Genomic DNA, 21,526 nt, shown 5'->3' with positions numbered 1-21,526 from the left:
TAAGGATTGGATACGAGAGGAATTCGAAGGTTTAGTGGAGCCCTAAAGATATATATAATAGAAAAAAGGTAGAATATGGAGAATGGAAAAATATGGGAAACGTCGGCATAAAATAAATAAATATTGTTTTGTTTATTTATGTTGTTCTTTGCTGACCACACCCCTCGACAAACATATCCAATCATTAATCTACGGTCACCTATCTACACCTCATTTTATTATCAACAAAACTAAATTACATCGACAGAGTAATATTTTTTTTTATTTAAATAATTACCCAATCTTTAGTTTTAAAAATAATACGAATCAACTTTTGGATTTCGATTATTAACTATTTTATTATTTTTTTTTTTTTATACAATAATAGTTGACTTCTGGGAAAATAGGTGATTTCAGTAACGTCATTGATAGCCTGACTAGTATTTTCGGAAGACTAATAGTTACGACAATCACTACAATAGATATTTCTATGGAGGGTTCGTTAAATCTAGCTATAAATTAAACCATGAATGATAGTTTCGTAAATTTGAGTGTATTGTTCAGAGTTTAAATTATCATATATTTACCATCTATTTTTGAGTAAATAAAAATTTGAGTTATAATAGTAAGAACCTGCAGTTCTTAATAAATGTATCCAGAAATAAATATGAATTTTACAATAAATTGAAGAATCGTCGCAATTGTGGTTGTATAATTTTATTGGAAAATTTCGAAACAATTCCTCAAGTCTCACGAATATCAGTATTAAAAGACTCAGCGACCATCCAACTCAAAGGTATAAGTTGAACTATCTTCTAGCAATATAAAGTTGTTATTTAGGCTGTTGGTAAGATAACTAACTCTGCATATTTTCATAATTTTTTATTATTATATAGGTATATATAATACCTATTTTACTATTTTTTATTTACCTACGAATCAAATGCATTTTTAATGTATAAAAAGAAAGTTTGAAAAATATTTAAAAAAAATTATTTAACTATAATTTGACAACGTCCCCATTCTTCTCATATTTATTTCCAAGTGAGAAGCATCTTTGGGTTTTCAAAAAACCGTAATTTGTATGGACTCAAAGATTTTATATATCTAGAAACGTAAAATTACACGGACCATAGAACCTATGAAAGCAATAAAGTCCCCCGAAATAAACACAAATGTTCATAAAACTACATATTTTTTTATGCTTCCCTTAAAATTATTTTGAACTGTCGGTATTGTAATTTTTATCTAAAAATTTGTTTTTTGTAATTTACAACAAACATCATTCCGATTACCAAAATAACTAGTGGAAAATGAACTCACTAGAAAAAATATGTAAACCAAATGGTGAAATATATTTTTTTTTGAAAAAGTAAAATAAAATGGGAAACCTGAACTTAAATATTTACTTATAAGTAAAATATGTAAATATGATGAAGTATTTAAGAATATATAAAATAAAATTGTCATTAAATATTCCTAGAAAGCATGTGAAAACATAGAAATTACATTTATAAAATTATCCCTAATACATTTGCACATGCATACGAAATACAGCTTTAGTATAACGCAGAATCTTCACTCTTACCAATGATCTAATTTGTAAAATTTGTTAGTTTCTGTGGAGTTAACAGTTGTAATTACAGATACAAGGTGTTGCCCTTGTCATCAATATAAAGGTTATTTTCAGGGATAAACACTTTTGCAGGAAATGGAAAATTTATCCTTTCATGGTACTCAGAAATGGAAGAAACGCAGAACAATGACCGTCTTAGAACTGACATTCTTAAGAAAATCCAGGACTAGACCCATTTGGATTTGAGTACTGTATTATTTCCAGCATTGGAAACTGGAACACAGGAATAGAGTCTTTAATCACTTAACTTTAGAAAATAAAAATCCTCTCCCTACCTTTAGAGCTTTCCAACTGTCACTTCTTTAAAAGGTATTTAGGTGAATTAAAGAGCGTGTTGACAATATGATAAAAAAAAAAATCGTTTTGCTTTAACGGCAGACAAAAGCTGAGAATGTCGCGTCAATAGAAAAAATTAGTTATACCTAATTTATAGAAAATTATAAAACCTAATAATAATTCTTTTAAAACTATTTTATTTTTTATCACCTTAATTCATCGATATGTAACTAGAAGTTGGTATGTTAGAAAATTAGACCTTCGAATGATTTAATAAAATTACAAATACATCCTAATCTTAAAAAAATATTTACTTTCAAAATCGTTAATTTGTTATTTTTTGACACTAAATTTTCTCCAATGTATTCCTTTTGCAGCCTCCTTACAAGGTATTGGTAAAGGAATATTTAAACTTCACTTTTTAAAAATTATTTTCCGTAAATAGTCGACACAAGTAGAAGACCACTCACATAATGTTTAAACAAAATGATTACATTTATTTTTAAAAAATATATATAATAAAGAAAAACAGGATCAATTTTATTAAATGTGTAAATTATTAGGTTCTATTCTGATCAAAGCCATTGAACAGGGACATAATATAAGGGCTACGCACTATAGATTTTTTACCCAGATATTCTTCTTTTTTAATTTAAACAACTGGAATCATACTCAACGTACATTTTTGAGCAGAACAAAATGGAAGAGAACGTTTGGTGGTAGAAGTAGTGCGAAAGAAGCTATTTAAATTTTTAGTTTTGTAATAGATAGATAAGGGATATCGTTAATTGCACACAAAATAAAGAGTACACTCACCATCAATGATGAGATAAGCAGAAGCGTTAGCCATGTTCTGGAGGACGGGAGCCATGTTTGCGTAGGTAAGAGTACGAAGGTGGTTCTCTCTCAGGTTGAGGTAGCGTAGGTGGTACTTGTCATCGAGGAGTCCAACAGGAAGGCTGGTCAGCTTGTTCCCTGCCAAAGACAGCCTAGTCAAGGCGTTGATACCTCTCAAGGCTCCCGGGTTCAAAAACTCCAGCATGTTCTTCTCCACCAGCAGTTCTTCAAGGGCTGGCATTTCCTGGAAGGTGCCATCACCGAGCATATTCAGGTTGTTGCTAGACAGGTCCAGTCGTCTCAATGCCACCAAGCCCTATGTAACATTACAATTATGTTAAATAATGCAATAAAAATAAATAAACAACACAAAAAGCTATATTTATGCTTCTAATAATAATTATAGATTATATTATATAGAATTCTTTATAAATTCTATAAGAATTTTTTTAAGTTCAATAAGAATTTTTATAAATTCTATATGAATTTTTTTAAATTCTATAAGATTTTTTTTTAAATTCTATAAAAATATTTTTATAAGTATAAGAAAAAATAATAATACGTGACTATAAATAACGAAATTTGTCATATAGCGTTGTTCCTTTTTTGAGAGAGGAGTTGCTTTCTGAGCATTTCAACAGAAACACTTATTGCAAATAAAAAAAGGTCCTTTGAGAAAACTAATTTAGAACTATGAATATAGAGAGTAATGTCCTCTTTAGGCGAGTGAAAACAGAAATAAAGAGACATTTTTTTATTATTTTTTTCACTTTAAATGAACCATTAGAGTGTAGTTACGATGGGTAATATCGACATTTATGGTACTAAATAGACACATTTGTGCGCTCTCGTTACTTTCTCAACCTTAAGAAACATTGCAGAAATAAATATAATGGACTAACCAAGAATAACGATTTCAAGAAACATTACCACTTAAGATGGCAAATGAAAATATCATTTTTTAACAAAAGGGACTTAAAGATTATAGATATTTTGTCCCTGGTTTAAGCAAAGGACCTTGGATTTTTCGTTAATTGTTCTGAAATTAATAATACAAGAGTTAAAAAAAAACACAATGAAAATCAGAAATTCAGTTCATAAATAACTTGGACGTGTTTAAAGATATTAACGTAGACAGGGGTTTCTTCCTCTATTGCTAGCTGTCTAAAATAGACCTTAGACTGCTTTAAAATTTATAGAGAAAATTTGGCGGTATATAAATATGTGTTTCCATGGACTTGGAGGACAGTAACACATGATGCCTGCTTTAAATAACTATGCATAGACAGACATGGTTAAACAAGAATATTGTCTGATTTATTATTCATTTTAAAACTTTTCACTATTGCCTCTTAAAATTTAACATTTGATTTATTTTATATATAAATTTTCAGAAATAATTTATTAAATGTCGTAATGAAAATATTAATTTTCATTAGTATATAGACCCGCAGCAGTAAGTTTTGAGCATATTACAAAAAAGAAAGATAAAAGGGACAACGTATATGTTACAAATATACATAACAATTACAATATTGTACGGGTCATATTTTGGTTTCTTTCTCCTATGTATCGTAAATATAAATATATTAGTTATTTTTAATGCAATTAATATGATTTGTAAAACACGTATATTGTATAAATATTCATGTGTTGACCTTTGTAAAACATTTTAGCTTAAATATGCTGTCTATCTAGCTAACCATTTGGAAGGTGATCTATAAAAGGAAAACGCAAGGCGGATATGGAATGTCAGTGCTAATATATTGCAGTATAGATTATTGCATTAGATATGCAGCGAGAAGAAGAAATTTTGCAGAATAAGTCTTAAATGAGAAGAGAAACTTCCAATTAAAACAGAAATTGATCAAGATGGAATAACTTGACCCTAAGTCATGAAACGTCAGTCATGTTTCAAGAGATTGCATGAAAAAAAAAAGAAAAACAATTATGTTGAGGCTTTCTTTCTCTATTTGTTTTTCAGATAATAAAGTAGTAGAATAATCAATAGTATTAGCTAAAAATATAAATAAATACATACAATAAAAAAAAATAAAAATAAGTAACATCCATAGAGTAGAAGCCATAAATAAGCATTCAACTAAAAAAAAAATAGCTAGTAATACTTGGGAGTGGGGGGGGGGCGAAAACACAGGAATGAAAAAAAAATTGTTTATGCAAAACTTTAAATTTAAGAAAATATTATATATAAAAAGATGGTCAGGGTTGTGGTCAAAAGAGAAACAAAAATAGTTAACAACAACTTATTTTAAAAAAAATTAAAAAATAAAAAATAAATAGTTGTAAACTATTTTTGTTTCTCTTTTGACCGCAACCCTGACCATCTTCTTATATATCAATTTTTACGGTCAACTATATATACATATATAAGAAAAAATTACTTTGTCACAAATAAAATCATCCATAAAGACCTTAATGTTCCATATGTAACCGATCTAACCCGAACAAGATATCAATCCTTCTATTATAAACTCCCTAACCACTCAAACCCACTAGTTTCTAATCTTGTTCTCTGTTTCATTCCTAACAAGAGGTGCCTGAAAAGAAAATGGCCTCGAGACCTTCGAATGTAAAATTTTTTTTAGAGTGCTAACATTGGGTAGTTTCTTAACTTGCCTGTATCATACCATTACGATCTTACTTCAAATTTACTATATGTATTATTATGTACAGTTGTAAATTTCGATAAATAAATTTAAAAATTTTTTTTATCAAAACACTCACATTTGATTTCATTCCGAAGATAAAAAAAAACCCAATAACTCTAATACGACTCAATCAATCTACACGAAACTTAGGAGTGGTTTAGAGCTTTACAAACCACGCTAATTGCAATAAATCGTACCTCATTAAACAAATTAGAAAGTCTGAATGTTGTTAATATAGGTTAAAAGAGCAGACATTCAGTTTTCCTACTACCGCAGTAATATTTGATTTCACTAAAATGCTAATGAATTATAAACGGTTATATAAACAATGGACAGCGGCAGAATGATAAAAAAAACTCCAAATAAATTAGGTAATAAATTTTTTAATTTCTTTGAAAAATGGTATTTGAGTGTTTCAAATTACCCTATAAACATGATTTTTTCTTTAACTAAGTTATAATTAAGTGTTGCCACACTGTTTTATGGCCAATAAACATTATTATAAAATTAAAATTGCCTTTGTAATTTTTCCAAAGTGACCTAGTCCTAGAATAATAAACTATTTTTCATTTCATTTCATTTAAAAAATGTTTAATTAGAGTAAAACAAAATGTTTAAGGTATGAAAAATCATAATGGCATTGGCGTTAGAGGAAATTTCAGTGTTCTCAACTGCATATTCAGAACTTGAGTTGCCTCATCAAAATTCCAATGAAATAACTTCTCTTCAACTCTTCACACAAATTCTATTAACATACATTTAACGCTTCTTAGTCTAATATGTGTCACATCACCTACCGTACGTTATTCATTTTTTTTTTCTAAACTCAATCTCTGAAACCGGAATGACCATATTGAGAAATAACAGGCAAGTAAAAATAAAAAATAAATTATTACCTCACATTTTAATGAATTTATACATGGGTAGAATATGTTATGAATTACATATTAAATTATTTTTCATCTTAGTTACGTTATATGATTTTAATATTTCGTAAATCTCACTCTCTTTGTAATATTAACATTTTGTTACATACAATTTTAGTATTCTCTTAAATACGTGATGACACCAATTATTAATCATTTTAATTTTTTTTATCTACTTATTTTTAAATATTGATACATTTAAATAAAAAGGAAGATACTGTATTGAAAAATATCCATAAACTTAGTAAATTAAATAAATAAATAAAATATATCGAATTAAAAGATCTTGTATTATATACCTACCGTTGGCACATTTCCTTTAGTTCTGATATTTTCGTTTTTTATATATATATATATATTTTTTTTTTGTCTCGCAAGATTTTCAGAAAATAATTTTTTGTAGTTTAGAAAAAACAAAACAGAAATTTAAAACTGTTTTTTCTTTCCCCGAAAGTTATTCTTCTTACTGTATTCAGTATTTACGTCAATTTCCCATTCCTGTTTATAACTTGTTTCTTTTACTTATTTTTTCATAAATGTTAGAAATTTATGTTTCTAATGATCATAACGAGTTAGACTGACATAAATTTTGGATTTTTTTTTCAATAAACATGTAAAAAAGAACGGTCAATATTACTCATGCAGTGGCTTCAGTACACAGGGACCAGCTTATAGAGTTGTGATTTTTCAGGATCCATTCACAACTGTCAGATTTTCCTCAACATATTGAAGAAGTAGATACCCACTTTATGGAGTTTTGATAACTTAAAAGAAAAAAATCCTTCTACAAATCCGAGTGGAGCATTAGATAACTCTACTACTAAACAATAATTCTCTCAAGTTTTAAATCGGAATCTAATAAAGTTTACTTGAATGATTCAGTTCTTTTTAACAACAGCCATATCTTACAAAGAAAGTGTGATTATGTAGATATTCTATTTAACATTGTGCAAAGTGGGACGTTATGGGCTTAGAAACTAAACGCAAATTCAACACTCAGATGATTTCAAATTGTATTAAGCAAGAAGACTGCTTTAGCTGACCCATTTGTCAGGAGTGAGTAAGCTCCTGCCACACAGTTATTCCCATAATGATTCAAATCAGTCTCCAAGTAACTTCCTTCATAGCTATAGAGGGAATTTGGTTCTGCTCATTCCCAAGTTGATCGGTCAACAACATTTGTTCGATTTGTTGTAGGAACCCCAAGACATTCGAAGTTAATTATATTGAAGAATACTTAAATTATCATTCAAGTGTGACTTTAATCAAACTTTTATTTTTGTTTAAATAAACAATGATTTTTCATTCAGAATTTTTGATTTTTTATCATTATGTTATAATCTAAAGGTAGATACAGTAACTCAATTCATAATCGAATATAACAAGCGAAGATTGAATTAAACAACATATAAATGCCATACAATATGCATTTAAAATCGAACAGGTTGTAAGAAAAAGCGTAGAATGCCAAAGAGACGAATTCGTTTTATAAAACCAAACAAACGAGCTCCGTTATTTTACACAATTATTCCAGTAAAATACTATTAAAAAATATAACTTTTTTGTTATCTTATTAAAAAATATATATACATTTTTAATAAATAATCCGCCATTTTTTTATTGTCCTTTCAATCATACCAAAATGAAGTAAAGGATTTTTGTAAAAATAAAATAACAAATAAGTACATTTTAGATGACAAAGAAAGCAGAGGAAGTGTTTATTTCTATTTTTAAATTTATTTATTGCTAATAAATGTATAGTAATATTTTTAGATTTTTATGTCTATACATACCATATAAACTTGTGCTGGGGCTTAAAGAAAAATATTGTGTTTTATTTATTTACTTTGCTCCAGACAAAACTTTTTATTTAGGAACTATAAGGTGGTACGTTTTGTACTATGTTAGGCTTGCATTTATTAAGTTAATTCTATTTGTATTCAAGCAATTAAATAATAAAAATATTACTTTAAAAAATATAATTTTGTATGGAAAATTTTAGAAACATATAAATAACTTAAACTTGACATTTAATTAGACGAGTGAATCTCACGTGACCATTTTATTTCCCCCACTTTTCAGAGCCTCCGTGGCGCAATCGGCTAGCGCGTTCGGCTGTTAACCGAAAGGTTGGTGGTTCGAGCCCACCCGGGGGCGAATTTTTTTATAACGTGGTATAAAACCAGAAGAAATTATTACAGTAATTGATTTAAATTATTTAATAATTATTATAATTAATTTCAATTATATTAAATATTAAGAATGTCTATTAATAACTGTAAGATTAATAATAAAATATACTATAATAAACTAATAGTTAATAAGTATTTATTGATAAATAATAAGAATATAGAAAAACTAACTTCATAAAATTAAATTAAAAATATCCATAGAATAAGTGCAAAATAGAAGATTTAATTATTTTAATACTAAGAGGCAATACTATAATACTATCACAATCACAATTGTAATATTATTGGTCTCATTATTAAATTTAGTTTTTCATTTATATAGACAGAATAAATATCATAGGTGTTGGAATTTTTACTTCTTAACGACTGCAGAAAGAATATAGCTCGAATAAAATAACTGTGATGTTTTTTATTTATGTATTGCCGTGAACTATTATCATAATAGTCTGATTGGCTAACATAGTTTTATATATGTCCCCAATGCGATGTAGTATTCAAGAAAGCTTAGATTAATAAGTCAAAAACCAGGTTTGTATTTTATATGTTTGTCCTTTGGGTAAAATTGTGGACTTAAATTTGTAAATATTTTCACAAACAAATTTATAATAAATAATATTGGTTATTTTGCCAGTGGTCTCTCATATTTCTGGTAAAGGTAAAGAATGTATTTTATTTCATATAAATGCATTTAAAAATAAATTGAATTATTTTTTTTCAACATTCTATCCTTTCATGATTTTCATTAGACTTGTTTGAGTTACCTTTTGAATATTCATCATAATTAGCTAAACTAGTGTCAGAAACTGGAACTATATACCACTACCCAGGAAATTGCCAACCTTACAATGCATCCATTAAATTTTCAATTGGGCATAAAATTCATTGGATATAATTTTGATTGCATTCCAATTTTATTTCTGATTTATTATTATAATTGATAGCTCTTCTGTTATTACTATTATTGTCTTTGATAATTAAAAATGTGGAACTTTTATTGACATGCACAGTCAACAGTCTATTCTATGCTATTTGTTGCGGCCAACAAATCAATTATTGAAACATGTGATTTTTATTAACGTCAAAAACAAAACAACTTCTTTCTTTTGTTTTTTAAACTAAAAAATAGACAGACAACTTCTTAACGTCTCACCACACACACGTATCGTCTCCTTTATCTACTCACTACGCACTCGTAGTTACCAGCATTCTGGCCATCTTCGCCAGCTGAATCAACTTAGCCACGGCGGGCGGACTTCTACTCATCCTCCAAGAGGACAAGGCGGGCGGACGTACGTCCCTTACGTCCCTACTTCCAGGAGAATATCCTCTCAGAACAACCACAACCGGGGCCCCACCAATCACCGGTGAAATAAGACTTTTTTTTTCTAGTTTGTGTATATTTTCTTTTGTTCAATTAAGTTAGTTTTGTAATAGTTTTAATCTTTCTTTTTTTTTTAGTTTGTATATTTTGTTTTTCTATTCTTATTATGTTTACTTTTTTAAAAATACAAAAATAACAAAATTCGACCTTTTCTTTTCTTTTCACGGTTGGGCTAGTAAAGGTTCCTTTCGAACCCCTACCCGCCGTAACACTATTCATTACAAGATATAATAATAGTTTAACTTGAATGTTAGTAATGTTTTGGCATTAAAATTCTATTCATATCTGTCCAGTTCATGCTATTAATATTAATCGATACAAAATTAGTTCCTGATAATTTAAAATTACCAAGGAAACAACATGAAATATGGTTAAGTACCAGATTTGATTACAATTTTTATGAATTGAAAAAAACAAACTACCAAACTTTGGCAGTAAGGAGGCAATGGTTATTATGAGTTTCCGTAGCTGTATCTGAGTTTTTAATATTTTTTAAAAGAGCTAAAGAAATTTTTGACTCATAAAGTAAATAGCCCATAAATATTTTTACATAGAACTAAAGTCTCTCCCACTCCTTTAAGCTATACCAAAATTTTATTTTATATTAATTATTATATATACAAAATTTTAGGGACCCTTTTATCATGTAAAACTTATAATTTGATAATAATCTATACATTTATTAAAAACTAATAATAAGACGTGTAAATTTATAGATATCACATTTATAGTTGTTAGTAATACTATAAATTATTCATTTAGTGCAATATTTTTACCTTTCTAGTTGAATACAATAAATATATATTTATGTTAAGTGACTTTTTTTCAGAACTCATTAAGTCACAATGTTTTGACTTAATGAGTTCTCATTCTAGCTAGGGCCTATTCTTCAAGTGCACTGACATTGTTATCTTATATTTTCTTTCATTTTGATTTAGCATAACATCTCCCTATATTGTACTCCCTATATTACACTATATACATCAGAACTCTGAAACAATGTATCTTAACAGACTCTAGTTTCTTTTTAAATGATTAAATATTTTCTATAGTATACTTTAAATAAAAATCTAACAATATTGGTTTATCGTTAAATGTGAAATATTGGGATAAGTAGGTATAGATAGATGGCTAGGACAAGTACGTTTAATATTTTTTTTTTCAATTCGAGAAAACCCATAATGAAATTTTGTACTTAACCATTCTTCGTGTTGTTTCTTCAGTGATTTTAAAATTATTTGCAATTTTTTGTTTATTAAATAATATTATTGTCATGAACCGGGACGACATGAATAGAACTGTAGTATCTAAACATTAATAACATTTAAAAAAAAAATTATGTATATCTTGCACGCAATAAATAACAGAAAATATTTAGTTGACATCCTGCGCATGTATTGTATATAGACAGTATAAGCTCCACATCTGTAATAATAAAAACAACAATACTAACTGTTCGGTGAACTTTTAAAAAGTGCAATCAATTATAATAATAAATCATTAATAAAATTAAAAAGTAACCGAAAATATATATAATGAATTTTCTGTCTAACCCAATATGTAATGGATGGATTGGAAGGTTGGCCGTTTTGGATACGTAACAAGGAAGCCATTTTCTCTTCAACCAACTAGATAATATAAAAATCATCTAGTTACAGAACCCGATTTATAAGATTTAATTTTACCTTCTTTGACTTAAATATTATAAACTAACCCATTTAACGAAAGAAAATTTTGATTTTGAAAAAAATATCCTAACTTTTAGGGACTTCTTTCCATTTAATAGTTTAGAGGTCAATCTATGTTATTGATCAAAAAGAAGGGGGTACCATAATAGTTTGTTCCGGGTGACAGTCTCTCCTTGCCGTCATCAACTAAACACAGCTAAAAGGCACCAGTCTAGTCTTGGTGTTAACATAAGAAAAAAAATTAGTAACGAATATTTTCGATCATTAATCGAAACAATTATATGAAAAGGAACGCAATATGAAATCTAAACTGATTGATTTAGTGGGATAACAGAATACGAAAAAAAAACCAACAGAAAAATGGAATCCATGACATCAGATCAGCGATACGAGGGCTTTCATATGGTTTATTTATCATAAAAATCGACTGTCCCATTTTATTATCTACTCATTTTTGATATTTGATGCAAATTACTGTAAAATATGCGAAATTTAAATATTATTAATAAATATGAAGTTGATATCTAAGCTGATAAAATTATTTAATTTATTTTTTATATTATTACTAAGGAATATTTTAACACAATTGTTATATATATGAAACCTGCGTCTTTCTGCCAATTTCTGAACTTATACAATAAAATTTAAGCTTTAAAACTGATGCATAAATATAATCATATTTAATAAAATATGTGATGAATTTAATGCTTGATGTCTCAGATCAGGTATTTAAATAAAAGAAAAAGCTTTATAAAATAGGGAATATTTTTCTTAATGGCCCTCATTTACAAATACATGAAGTCCTTGAAATTTCAAGTTCAAGTAATGTTTACATCACAAAATATAATACAATGAACGAATATATTTGATTGAATTTATAGACTGAGATTATTCTGAGTAATAGACATGAAATATAAAAAAAAGAATTATATATAATGTTTATTTATTCTGTTTCCCTCCCTCGTCACAGAAATATGAGGTCAGTGCAGATTTAAAATATTTGGAAGCCCTTATCCTGGTTGTATTTTAAATATTTATCGCTGAAACATTTCATAAGATAAATCGTATAGGAACAGCTTTAATTCTAGATGGTAATCTCAATAAATCAATAAAGATATTATCATTATAGGTGATCATACGAAAACAATTAAATCAAATACAGCACCTCAAAAATTAAACCTCAAAATAAGTAGGATAAAAAAAATGGTAAGAAACCAAATAATCCGAAATAAACAGAAAATTAATAAATACATACATATAAGTATAAAGATCTAATCTTTCTCATTTTACTGTAGCAGGGCAACATTTTAAGGAGACTTTGTAGTAATGAGATGGGATAAATTTGAGTTCATGGTCTTGAGTAAAAAGTGTTGCGGCACACTTGAGGGTTGTGATGACACTAGAACTAAAACTAAAAAAACGAGGGTTAAAAAAAATGTGTCTGTTGCACTGGTTTAGATTGGTCACTAGTGGCACTGTTGCAACCTTATAGGAGGTCTAGAGGGCGTTAGGAATATAGGATAACGGAAAATTCGTTTCACTGAGTTAAAACATTTATGTATAATGATTATGTGATAGTATTTAAAGGAAATTCCATTAACGAAGAATTAAAATCGAAGTTTAATTCTTAATATATCTCTTTTGCGAAATTTCTCAGGTCGTATACTCATCGAATTCGAATCTTGAAAAAGTAAGAAGATAGAAGTAACAGAACTATTGTACTATTTACTAATTCAAAACACAGATACTTATGTTAAGAGAAGAACAATGCCTTAAGTTTTTAGAATGAAATTTGGGTTTACCCTATGAGTGTTATTTTAAAATTCGATAGAATATTCTCTAATTAACCTCCCTCCCCCCACAAAAAAAAACCAACAAAGAAACTATGTATTAAGACTTATAGAAAAGAAAATTAGGAATAAGGAAATATCTAGAATAATTGTAAAGAATAATTCTGAAGAAGAATAAGTTCACAACAAAATTAACAAGGTTGAAAAGTGCTGAATGAGGCACCTTACTAATCGCCACTTAAGCTGAGATACCTCCTAACTAAAAAAAAATTTAAAAATACGATTTTGATAATTTAGTAATAATTGAAATCAATCCGTCATTCTACTAATACCTTGTCTCAACTTTTGTCTGTATGATATCAATATATATATGAATAAAATATTTTTTTTTCTTTTCGGAGATAATAATAACAAGATGAAGTCTGAATTATGTAAATAAACAATAACAAACGAACTGATATAGTACTGCGACAATAAATTTTAAATTAATTTTTTTTATACCCTAAAGTGTTATCTACTTACTTAATATTAAGGGGAATCCTTAAAAGATTTAAAAAACACATAAACATTTAAATATAATATTTATTAAAGATTCATTCTGAAGAAAAACTTAAGAATAGTAAATAATACAATAAAATTTATTCAAACGCAAATTTTCCCACCTATAATGAATGCCTACTATAGGCATTAAAAAAAAAATTATCAAATTAACGTAGAGTATAGAAATTTATTTATTTTTTAACAATCTTCTATCGAAAATTATTACTGTTATACAGGTAAAATTAGATTCAACGCTCGAAGTCTCAGATCAGATATTTTAATAAAAGAATAAGCATGGTGTTTGTACAACAATAATATGTTACTGTATTTTGAATTATATAGAATTTTCGTGTCTCAAGTTATAAATAATTATCATAGTTGTTAATATAATAACAACATAATTAAGTTAATTAATCACCTATCAAATTAACAGATTTAACTTTAGACGACAGCCACCGTTCAAAAGGTCTCAAATGGCTTAGGTAATCTAAGCAGACAAAGGATCAAAGCTAAATACAGATAGAGGCCTTCTTTCCATTCCGATTCAGAGTTAATTAAATTGAATTAATATGAATTTTATAGATTTATTTTGGTTAGTCTAACTTTATTGTTTGTTTTTTTACTCAATCTATATTTTAATTATGAAAAGGAAAATAAATATTTCTAGCTGAAGAGCTAACTTTTTACGGCAACTTAAATAGACGAAAGAAACTTTTTATAATCCGGAAGAGTAATTTTTAAAAATGAAATATTTCCATGGCTGTTCTGGGGTACGAGATGTCTGACAGCATAGATTCAGTGAGAGATCTCAGGCTAAGCCCGACAGACATCTTGTTCTTTTTACGACAAAACTCAGTTTCATCCCAGAAAATAAATTTCCAGTCTTAAGCTTCAAGTAAGGGCGTTAATCTAGATTATTTCGTTACAGCAGACCCTCGGCTTGGAACGAAATTCTGTATAATGAACAGCGGTCTGGGAAAATAAATCATTTTAAGTGACGCACGCATTTTATAAGTCGATAGTTTATCATAAATCTTATTCTGCAACAAAAACGTATGACTCCCATTTCCTAAACTTTTAATTATATTCTTGAATTAATTATATCTAATTAAGAATTGTTGAATATATTAAATACATTTTCCATACAGGAAACACTTACCTACTTTTTTTTGTAAGACTTTTTAATAATCAAGACAAACAGCTACAAACGGTTTTTCTGAAATTGTTTTTAAACATTTAATTTGACGACTTTCTACGGATGGATCATTAGATGACATAGAGATAAGAATAAATTTTATAAAACCCAACCGTGGGATACTCAATATCTGTAGCAACTTATTAAATGAAAACCCTTAATTTACCGGCTAACATAAACTCTCTTAGCACTTCTACTTCATATTGAAAATCATTTGTAACTTGTATAAATTATTTTAATTATTATATAATTAATAAAATTATATCGGAAAGTCTACTTACCCTAAATGTATCCGAGGTTACTACAGTGAGCTGGTTTCCATGGAGTTCAAGCTCTTCAAGGCTGTACAGGTGAGAGAAGGCTCCATCATGTATGACGCTCAAGTTATTCCTGTCCATGTACAACTTCCTCAAGGACGGAAGCGAAACGAATACTTCCCTCTGGAGCTCGGCAATCTTGTTCTCCCCAAGTGTGATCACTTTGAGGTCTGGTAGTAGGGAGATAGCGAACCTTTTCAGGTGGATAATGTTATTCCTTGCGAGGGCAAGATCTTGGAGGAGAGTGAGGTTGGCAAAGGCGTATGGTTCCACAGTTTCGATATTAGCATAGACGATTTCCACAGTCTTGAGATGGGGGAGCTGACGTAGGGCTTTGGTAGGGACGTAGCCGAGAGAACTTACAACCCTAATATGGAAAGTGAGTTTGGTCAAATGCTTCTGCGACTTAAAGGCTGGCCAAACTTGCGATGTCTGGGGTTCTCCTTGGTTGAATAGCCAACAGTTGGCATCTGTTGCGTTCTGCCACTCCATTGTGTCGCAATAGCAATAAATATTCAAGTGTCGCTCGCTCTGTAGGTTACAGATGTTAAGTGGATCCGTCTTTACTGGTTCTTTGCTCTTTTCATCCTCCTTTTTCCGCTTATCCTCTCGAGTCCTCGTACGACCAGTCACCGAGGAAATGAAGCAGCATGCAGCGAGGAGGAAAACTAAACGTCCCTTCATAGCATAAACCTGAAACAATAAAAAAAAATGCTGTTATTCTTTATATGATCATAAGTTATCCAATCTAACATACTTAATGAGCTTAATAATTTCAACCCATTTTTTTTTAAAATATACAATCAATGTAGATACTTAATTGCGCATAATTAATGCTATGTCCCGTTAAGAATAATTTTAGGACATCAAGTCAAAAACACAATCATTAATACCTTTTAGCATGTCATATTCCCACTAACACTCTCCAAAACAACAATGTACCATCTCATCGATAGCACTGATAGTAATGTTATCTGGATTACTTTCTAATCCATAGCTGCAATAGATAAGGCTCATAGTCGCTGACAATCTCAATAAAATAAATATTTAATTTAATATTGCTTTGCTTTAACAGTGGCACCTCTAACAAAAAAGTTTTAATTTTTTTAATTAGACGTATTAAAAAAAAACAGGCTGAGGTCCTACAGATTGTTCCAATGATAGTAGGGCTGTAAAAAAAAAAATTCTACAGCACACTCTACGGAAACGTCAAACACAAAAAATAGCCTCTTAAGTTTGATGTTCCACTATAAAGTACAATCAGCTATATATGTTATGAAAATATTCTAATATTATATGCTTAGTAATGGATGTCCATATCGTGAAGAGAGTACTACAACTAGGTAACTGTTGGTGACTATCACTAAAACCGATAATTGAGCTAAATTGTAGTATTTACTGCAGGATATAAATACATTTTATGAAGTAAATTACAAAATAAAATAAAGCCGATGATATTGTTGAAATTTAGTACTTTTCAATAATAGTTGTTGTTTATCAACCCTCTACTGGTCAATACAGACAAAAATTTGAAGGGAAAGAGGTTTATCATTGGTAACCAACCTATTCTAAGCAGATTTGGAAGGTCAACTGTTCATTCCGTAAGATCATCATGATACAAAAATCACCCACCCAGACTGGAATCGAACCAGCGCCGTTACAGACGTGAGATTGCGAAGGTGGTGCCTCAACAACTCCCTTAGCCACAACAGTCTCTTTTCAATGATATCGAACATTGATTGAGAATACAACATACTTCGAAACTATCAATGATCAATCGTAAATTGTGTACGTAAGAATATTATCATAAAAAAAGATAAAATACTTATAATAAGTACTTATGGAATCCTTAAAAGTTTAAACACTTAATAAGTGAAAAGAATTGATTGATACTCCCCAATCAGATTGTCAATCCATTTCATTGAAATTGAAGTTACAACGAGCCTTAATAGGTGCAACAAATTGATACACTTTCCGAATAAAAAAAAATGACAGTTAATAAGATTTTAATAATGGAAAAATAAAACTTAATTATGAAGTTAATGAAAGCGGCATAAACTTCCGCAAAATACATTCATTAGTATTCCAATCAATATTTACGATAAATCCTCCCCTTTCTGATAAACATTGTGATCCTCAGGAAATTTAATTGTAATAATGCGTTGAATACTAATAATAGGATAATATAATAATAATAATAATTCGACTAATGGGTTGATTCCGAAGTCAATGGTGACAGGTCCGGGTGGATTAGAATTGATTGATGTACTATGAGATGCCCAACAAGGCTCTCTTGAAGAAATCTCGCATAGTCCGAAAGATTTTGAATGCTTGAAATAATTTATATCCTAAGATGGTTTTATCTATCTCTAGCCTCAGTTCTGAACCCGAGTATGCTAGGAAAAAGATAACACTAGTACACACGATACTAGTAAGAAGAGACTACTGAGAATGCAAATAACTTGGTAAAATAAATTCATCAAAGTCTAAAAAAAATATTACAAAATCTGAACTATCAGAGCCTAACTACAGTTACACATTGCTTTCTATTTTCTGTGACAAACAAACCACTATACATTAAGCTGTGCACATAAGTCAGTGCCGAATAATACTGTTACAATGCCGAACAAGAAGCGTTTATTCAACAATTTCAATCTTTACTCAATAATATTCTTTTTATAGGGGAGAAAGAAAAGACGGTATCAATAATTCAAATAGGTGTTCCCAACGTTAACAATACCCAGTGGAGTGGAAATAAGGAAGTGGATGGAGAGGAAATAAAAAAATATCAACAGTTCTGAGAACGGAAAAAGCTGTAAATGAAAAGTGATACCTTTCATCAGGTCTATTTATGGATTAATCCTAGTGGAAAAGGTTAGAAGTTGTAAAGCACTTGTGACAAAAAAAAGTGCACCTGGGGAAACCAGAATTATCAAGAGGTATTTTAATATTTCATCAATAGAGCCTAACCCTTCCTTCTGAATATTCCCTACAATGACTGATATAATTAGAAATTCTGAAATAATACAATGGAATTTATTATTTCGGGAATCCGAACTAGAACTGTACTTCGAATACTCCAGTGATCCGAACTGGAGTAAAAAATAAAGAAGTTACTTCTTTTGAGCAAACTCACAAGTCAATAATATTTTTGTAATAGAAAAATAGTCCGGATGGCGGCAATAAAGGTATTAAAATTGTTAAAGAAAACTAGTCAGTTGTCATTTGTCAAATCTGTTTCAATCTGACAGCACTGACAAAGCCGTGCACAGTTGGACGAAACGTTGATTAACAAAAAATAGTTTTCTTTCACTAGTTTGATAACTTTATGGACCAGCACCCGGACTAATTTCCTACAATCCAATTCATACGGTCAACTATCTTCTTACAATAAAAATAATATTTCTGTTTTTAACTTCCTGATATAAAGGCAAGTTATTCTAATAACTGTGAAAATCGAAAGTATAAATTTTGTATTCAATTTCATTATCGGGTAATCAAATTGATATAATTTTTTGTTTGTTTATAATATATTTGATGGGAATTAGAAATACATAATATATATGGTATAAATTACTTGATCCTGCAAAACTAATTTAATTAATAGTAGAAATATGATTAATACACAGTTTGTTCGAGAACTTATTTTTTGTTTTCACGTTTTGAATGAATCCTTACAAAACTTTTTTTTTTTAATTTGTATTTATATTTTTTTCAATAATAAATAAACAATCTTATAATTTTAATCAATTAAATTATCACTAGCGTTATTGGGGATGTGAAAGAAAACAAAAGTTTGGCCGCACATATTTGGCTAGTGACCAGTGATGCTATAAAACTCACAGCACCAGACGAAAAAAACAGACTTCTTTAAAAAAAAATTAATTTATTAACACTCCAAACTGTCAAATTTCCAAAAAAATACGTAATAAATAAATAAATAAAAATATTTATGAACATTCATATTATTGAATTTTTTTTAATACTTTTTTTAAAACGAACTTTTTCGTAATCTGGACCCCCCCTCCTGCATCAATTAGTTGAGATTACCGAGATTACCCTGTATTATCTTAAATGCTCAGTTGATACCAGTTCGTTTATGGGTATTTGATTAATTCGCATTCATCAATTACGTTGAATGGTTAAATTTTACAAAATAAAATCAAAAACAAACTTTATAACTTCATCATGTGAGTATGAGTTCTAACATTTTTCTCCATATTCAAAATGTTGGGCAACAAACTATCTAACATAAACAGAAAATTATTATACAAAAGAGACTTCACTCTTAATTGCGCTGTCAGTCTTCTGTTTCCCAGAAACCTGTAAAGAGTCTTTTCTTCCTGGTCACGTGGAGGAAAATCTTTGACTCTCCAGTTTCACCAACTATAAACATTACCAATTAAACTAATACATCCTTTCAGTCATTGGATACCTCTCAATCTAAGGCTATTTCAACGTTTGAGAAATCTCTTAGTCTGTAATTTTCCGTAAATATCAAACTAGCTCCACTTTTACAGTGTAATTAAATTTAAAATGATTCCGAGAAGTCTTAAGGGAAGCAGGCTGATACAAAACCAGCGTAATTTTGTTTATTTTTAACAATTAAGGTCAGAGGAGACAAAATGAAAACCTATTCTTTTAAAAATTTTGATTTTGAGAAATTTTGAGGGTAACAGTTGGTTGTGATCTATCCTTGAAATTCCTTCTAAAAATTAGATGAGGAGGAAATAGTTGCCTACTTTAATATTTTCTGAAAAATTAATCAGTAACTGATTACTAAGTAACTACCTGGTTAGAAAGAAAATTGTGTCTACCAACAACTAATAATTAATTGGTACACATAGATTTTTCTTTCATTTTGTTTTTCTTCAAAAAATGACGCCACTGATAGTTTAATTGCACTACTTTCCGAAGTAACGAAACTTCGGAAAATGTCTGCCAATTACGAGTTGGACTTGGTAACTTAGTGAAGTTGCCGACGTGATCGGCCAACAATTACGTGCTTTACATCGCAATAGTATTGAAGGCCTCCAACGAAGCAGGAATTATATTACCCCAATTTAAGACTTGATAAGTTCCATTGAATTCAGGTCGCTTACTCAATCTTATCCTTTGCAACATAGAATTAATTGAATACAAGTTCCCATTGATCAAATAACAGGATGACGTAAGGGCAGGATCAATTTTATTTTTTATCACAACGGATAACAGACGGAATAAAGACGTCATCATCGTTATATATGGATTAGTTTTAATTTTCATATTTTACTTCTTCCAACAAGCCAATACCACAATTTGTTTTATATAATGTTTTAAAAAGTATTAAGTTGAATATTTATCAAGTTTAATAAATAAAATTGAAAATATGTACCCGTGAGATGCGAGAGGTGCGTTTCACTTTTATTCTGATTCAAGCTGTGTGCTTTACCACGCCTAAGAAGTTGAACTTCAATAAATACTAATAATTTTTATTTTAATCCTCTATTTCGGTATTATTTTTATTTTTCTACTCTACAATATAAATAATTTTTACCTATTACTAGAATCGATAATCACTATTTGATACATCGATTATATTAATAATACCACTTCGATTTTATTCAGGCTAGTCGTCGGCCGGTACAAGCAAGCATGACTTTACTCGGTACTTTAAGAATTCGATGACCCTTTAGTATTATTATTATTTTTTTTTATTTATTTATTGATATTTACAACTGTATAAAAAATACAACCAGTAAATTTGATCATAATGATATGATACAGGATGTAGAGAAACTACCCAGTAGTAGAACTCTAAAAACAGTTTACAAGTATTATTATTATTTTAATTTTTTTCAACGGCATAGCTTGTTTCGATTTATTTTTTTCATATAATTAATTAATTAAAACTATGTGATTAGTACGATAATCAATAATTAAAACGAACTGTGTCATTATGGTTATATTAATTATATGATAATAATTATTAACACTATTAATACTTCCTTTACTACTACTTTATTACTTTTTTAAACTTATTTATCCATTCCAGTGTTTCCTGTAACCGATTTTTTATTATATTTTCCTTTTAATCTATGTGTTAGTCTTATTCTCGTAA

At 29.0% G+C, this 21,526-nt stretch overlaps 1 protein-coding gene and 1 non-coding gene across 4 annotated transcripts in view; one reads left to right on the top strand and one right to left on the bottom strand.

Annotated features, from left to right (window-relative positions):
* Con (Connectin) overlaps positions 1 to 21,526 on the bottom strand; it is a 782,139-nt gene that overhangs the window by 183,524 nt on the left and 577,089 nt on the right. For 2 of the 3 annotated variants that reach the window (XM_014418250.2, XM_014418253.3), the window contains 2 exons: positions 15,391 to 16,119; positions 2,708 to 3,044 (listed from right to left, as the gene is read on the bottom strand). In XM_014418250.2, the coding sequence (XP_014273736.1) occupies positions 2,708 to 3,044; positions 15,391 to 16,110 (1,057 nt within the window). In that variant the 5' untranslated portion in view covers positions 16,111 to 16,119. Of the gene's footprint in view, positions 1 to 2,707; positions 3,045 to 15,390; positions 16,120 to 16,319; positions 16,379 to 21,526 lie in introns of those variants that run through there. The other variant, XM_014418252.2, reaches the window with a different exon arrangement.
* On the top strand, positions 8,407 to 8,480 carry TRNAN-GUU (transfer RNA asparagine (anticodon GUU)). Its single transcript has one exon. It is a non-coding gene; the product is annotated as a tRNA-Asn (tRNA).

The sequence above is a fragment of the Halyomorpha halys genome, unplaced genomic scaffold, assembly GCF_000696795.3.
Source record: "Halyomorpha halys isolate HHAL.00 unplaced genomic scaffold, Hhal_1.1 Scaffold185.1, whole genome shotgun sequence".
Classification (NCBI taxonomy): Eukaryota; Metazoa; Arthropoda; class Insecta; order Hemiptera; family Pentatomidae; genus Halyomorpha; species Halyomorpha halys.
Note: the sequence above shows the minus strand (reverse complement) of the source record. Positions and strands in the feature narration are given on the sequence as shown.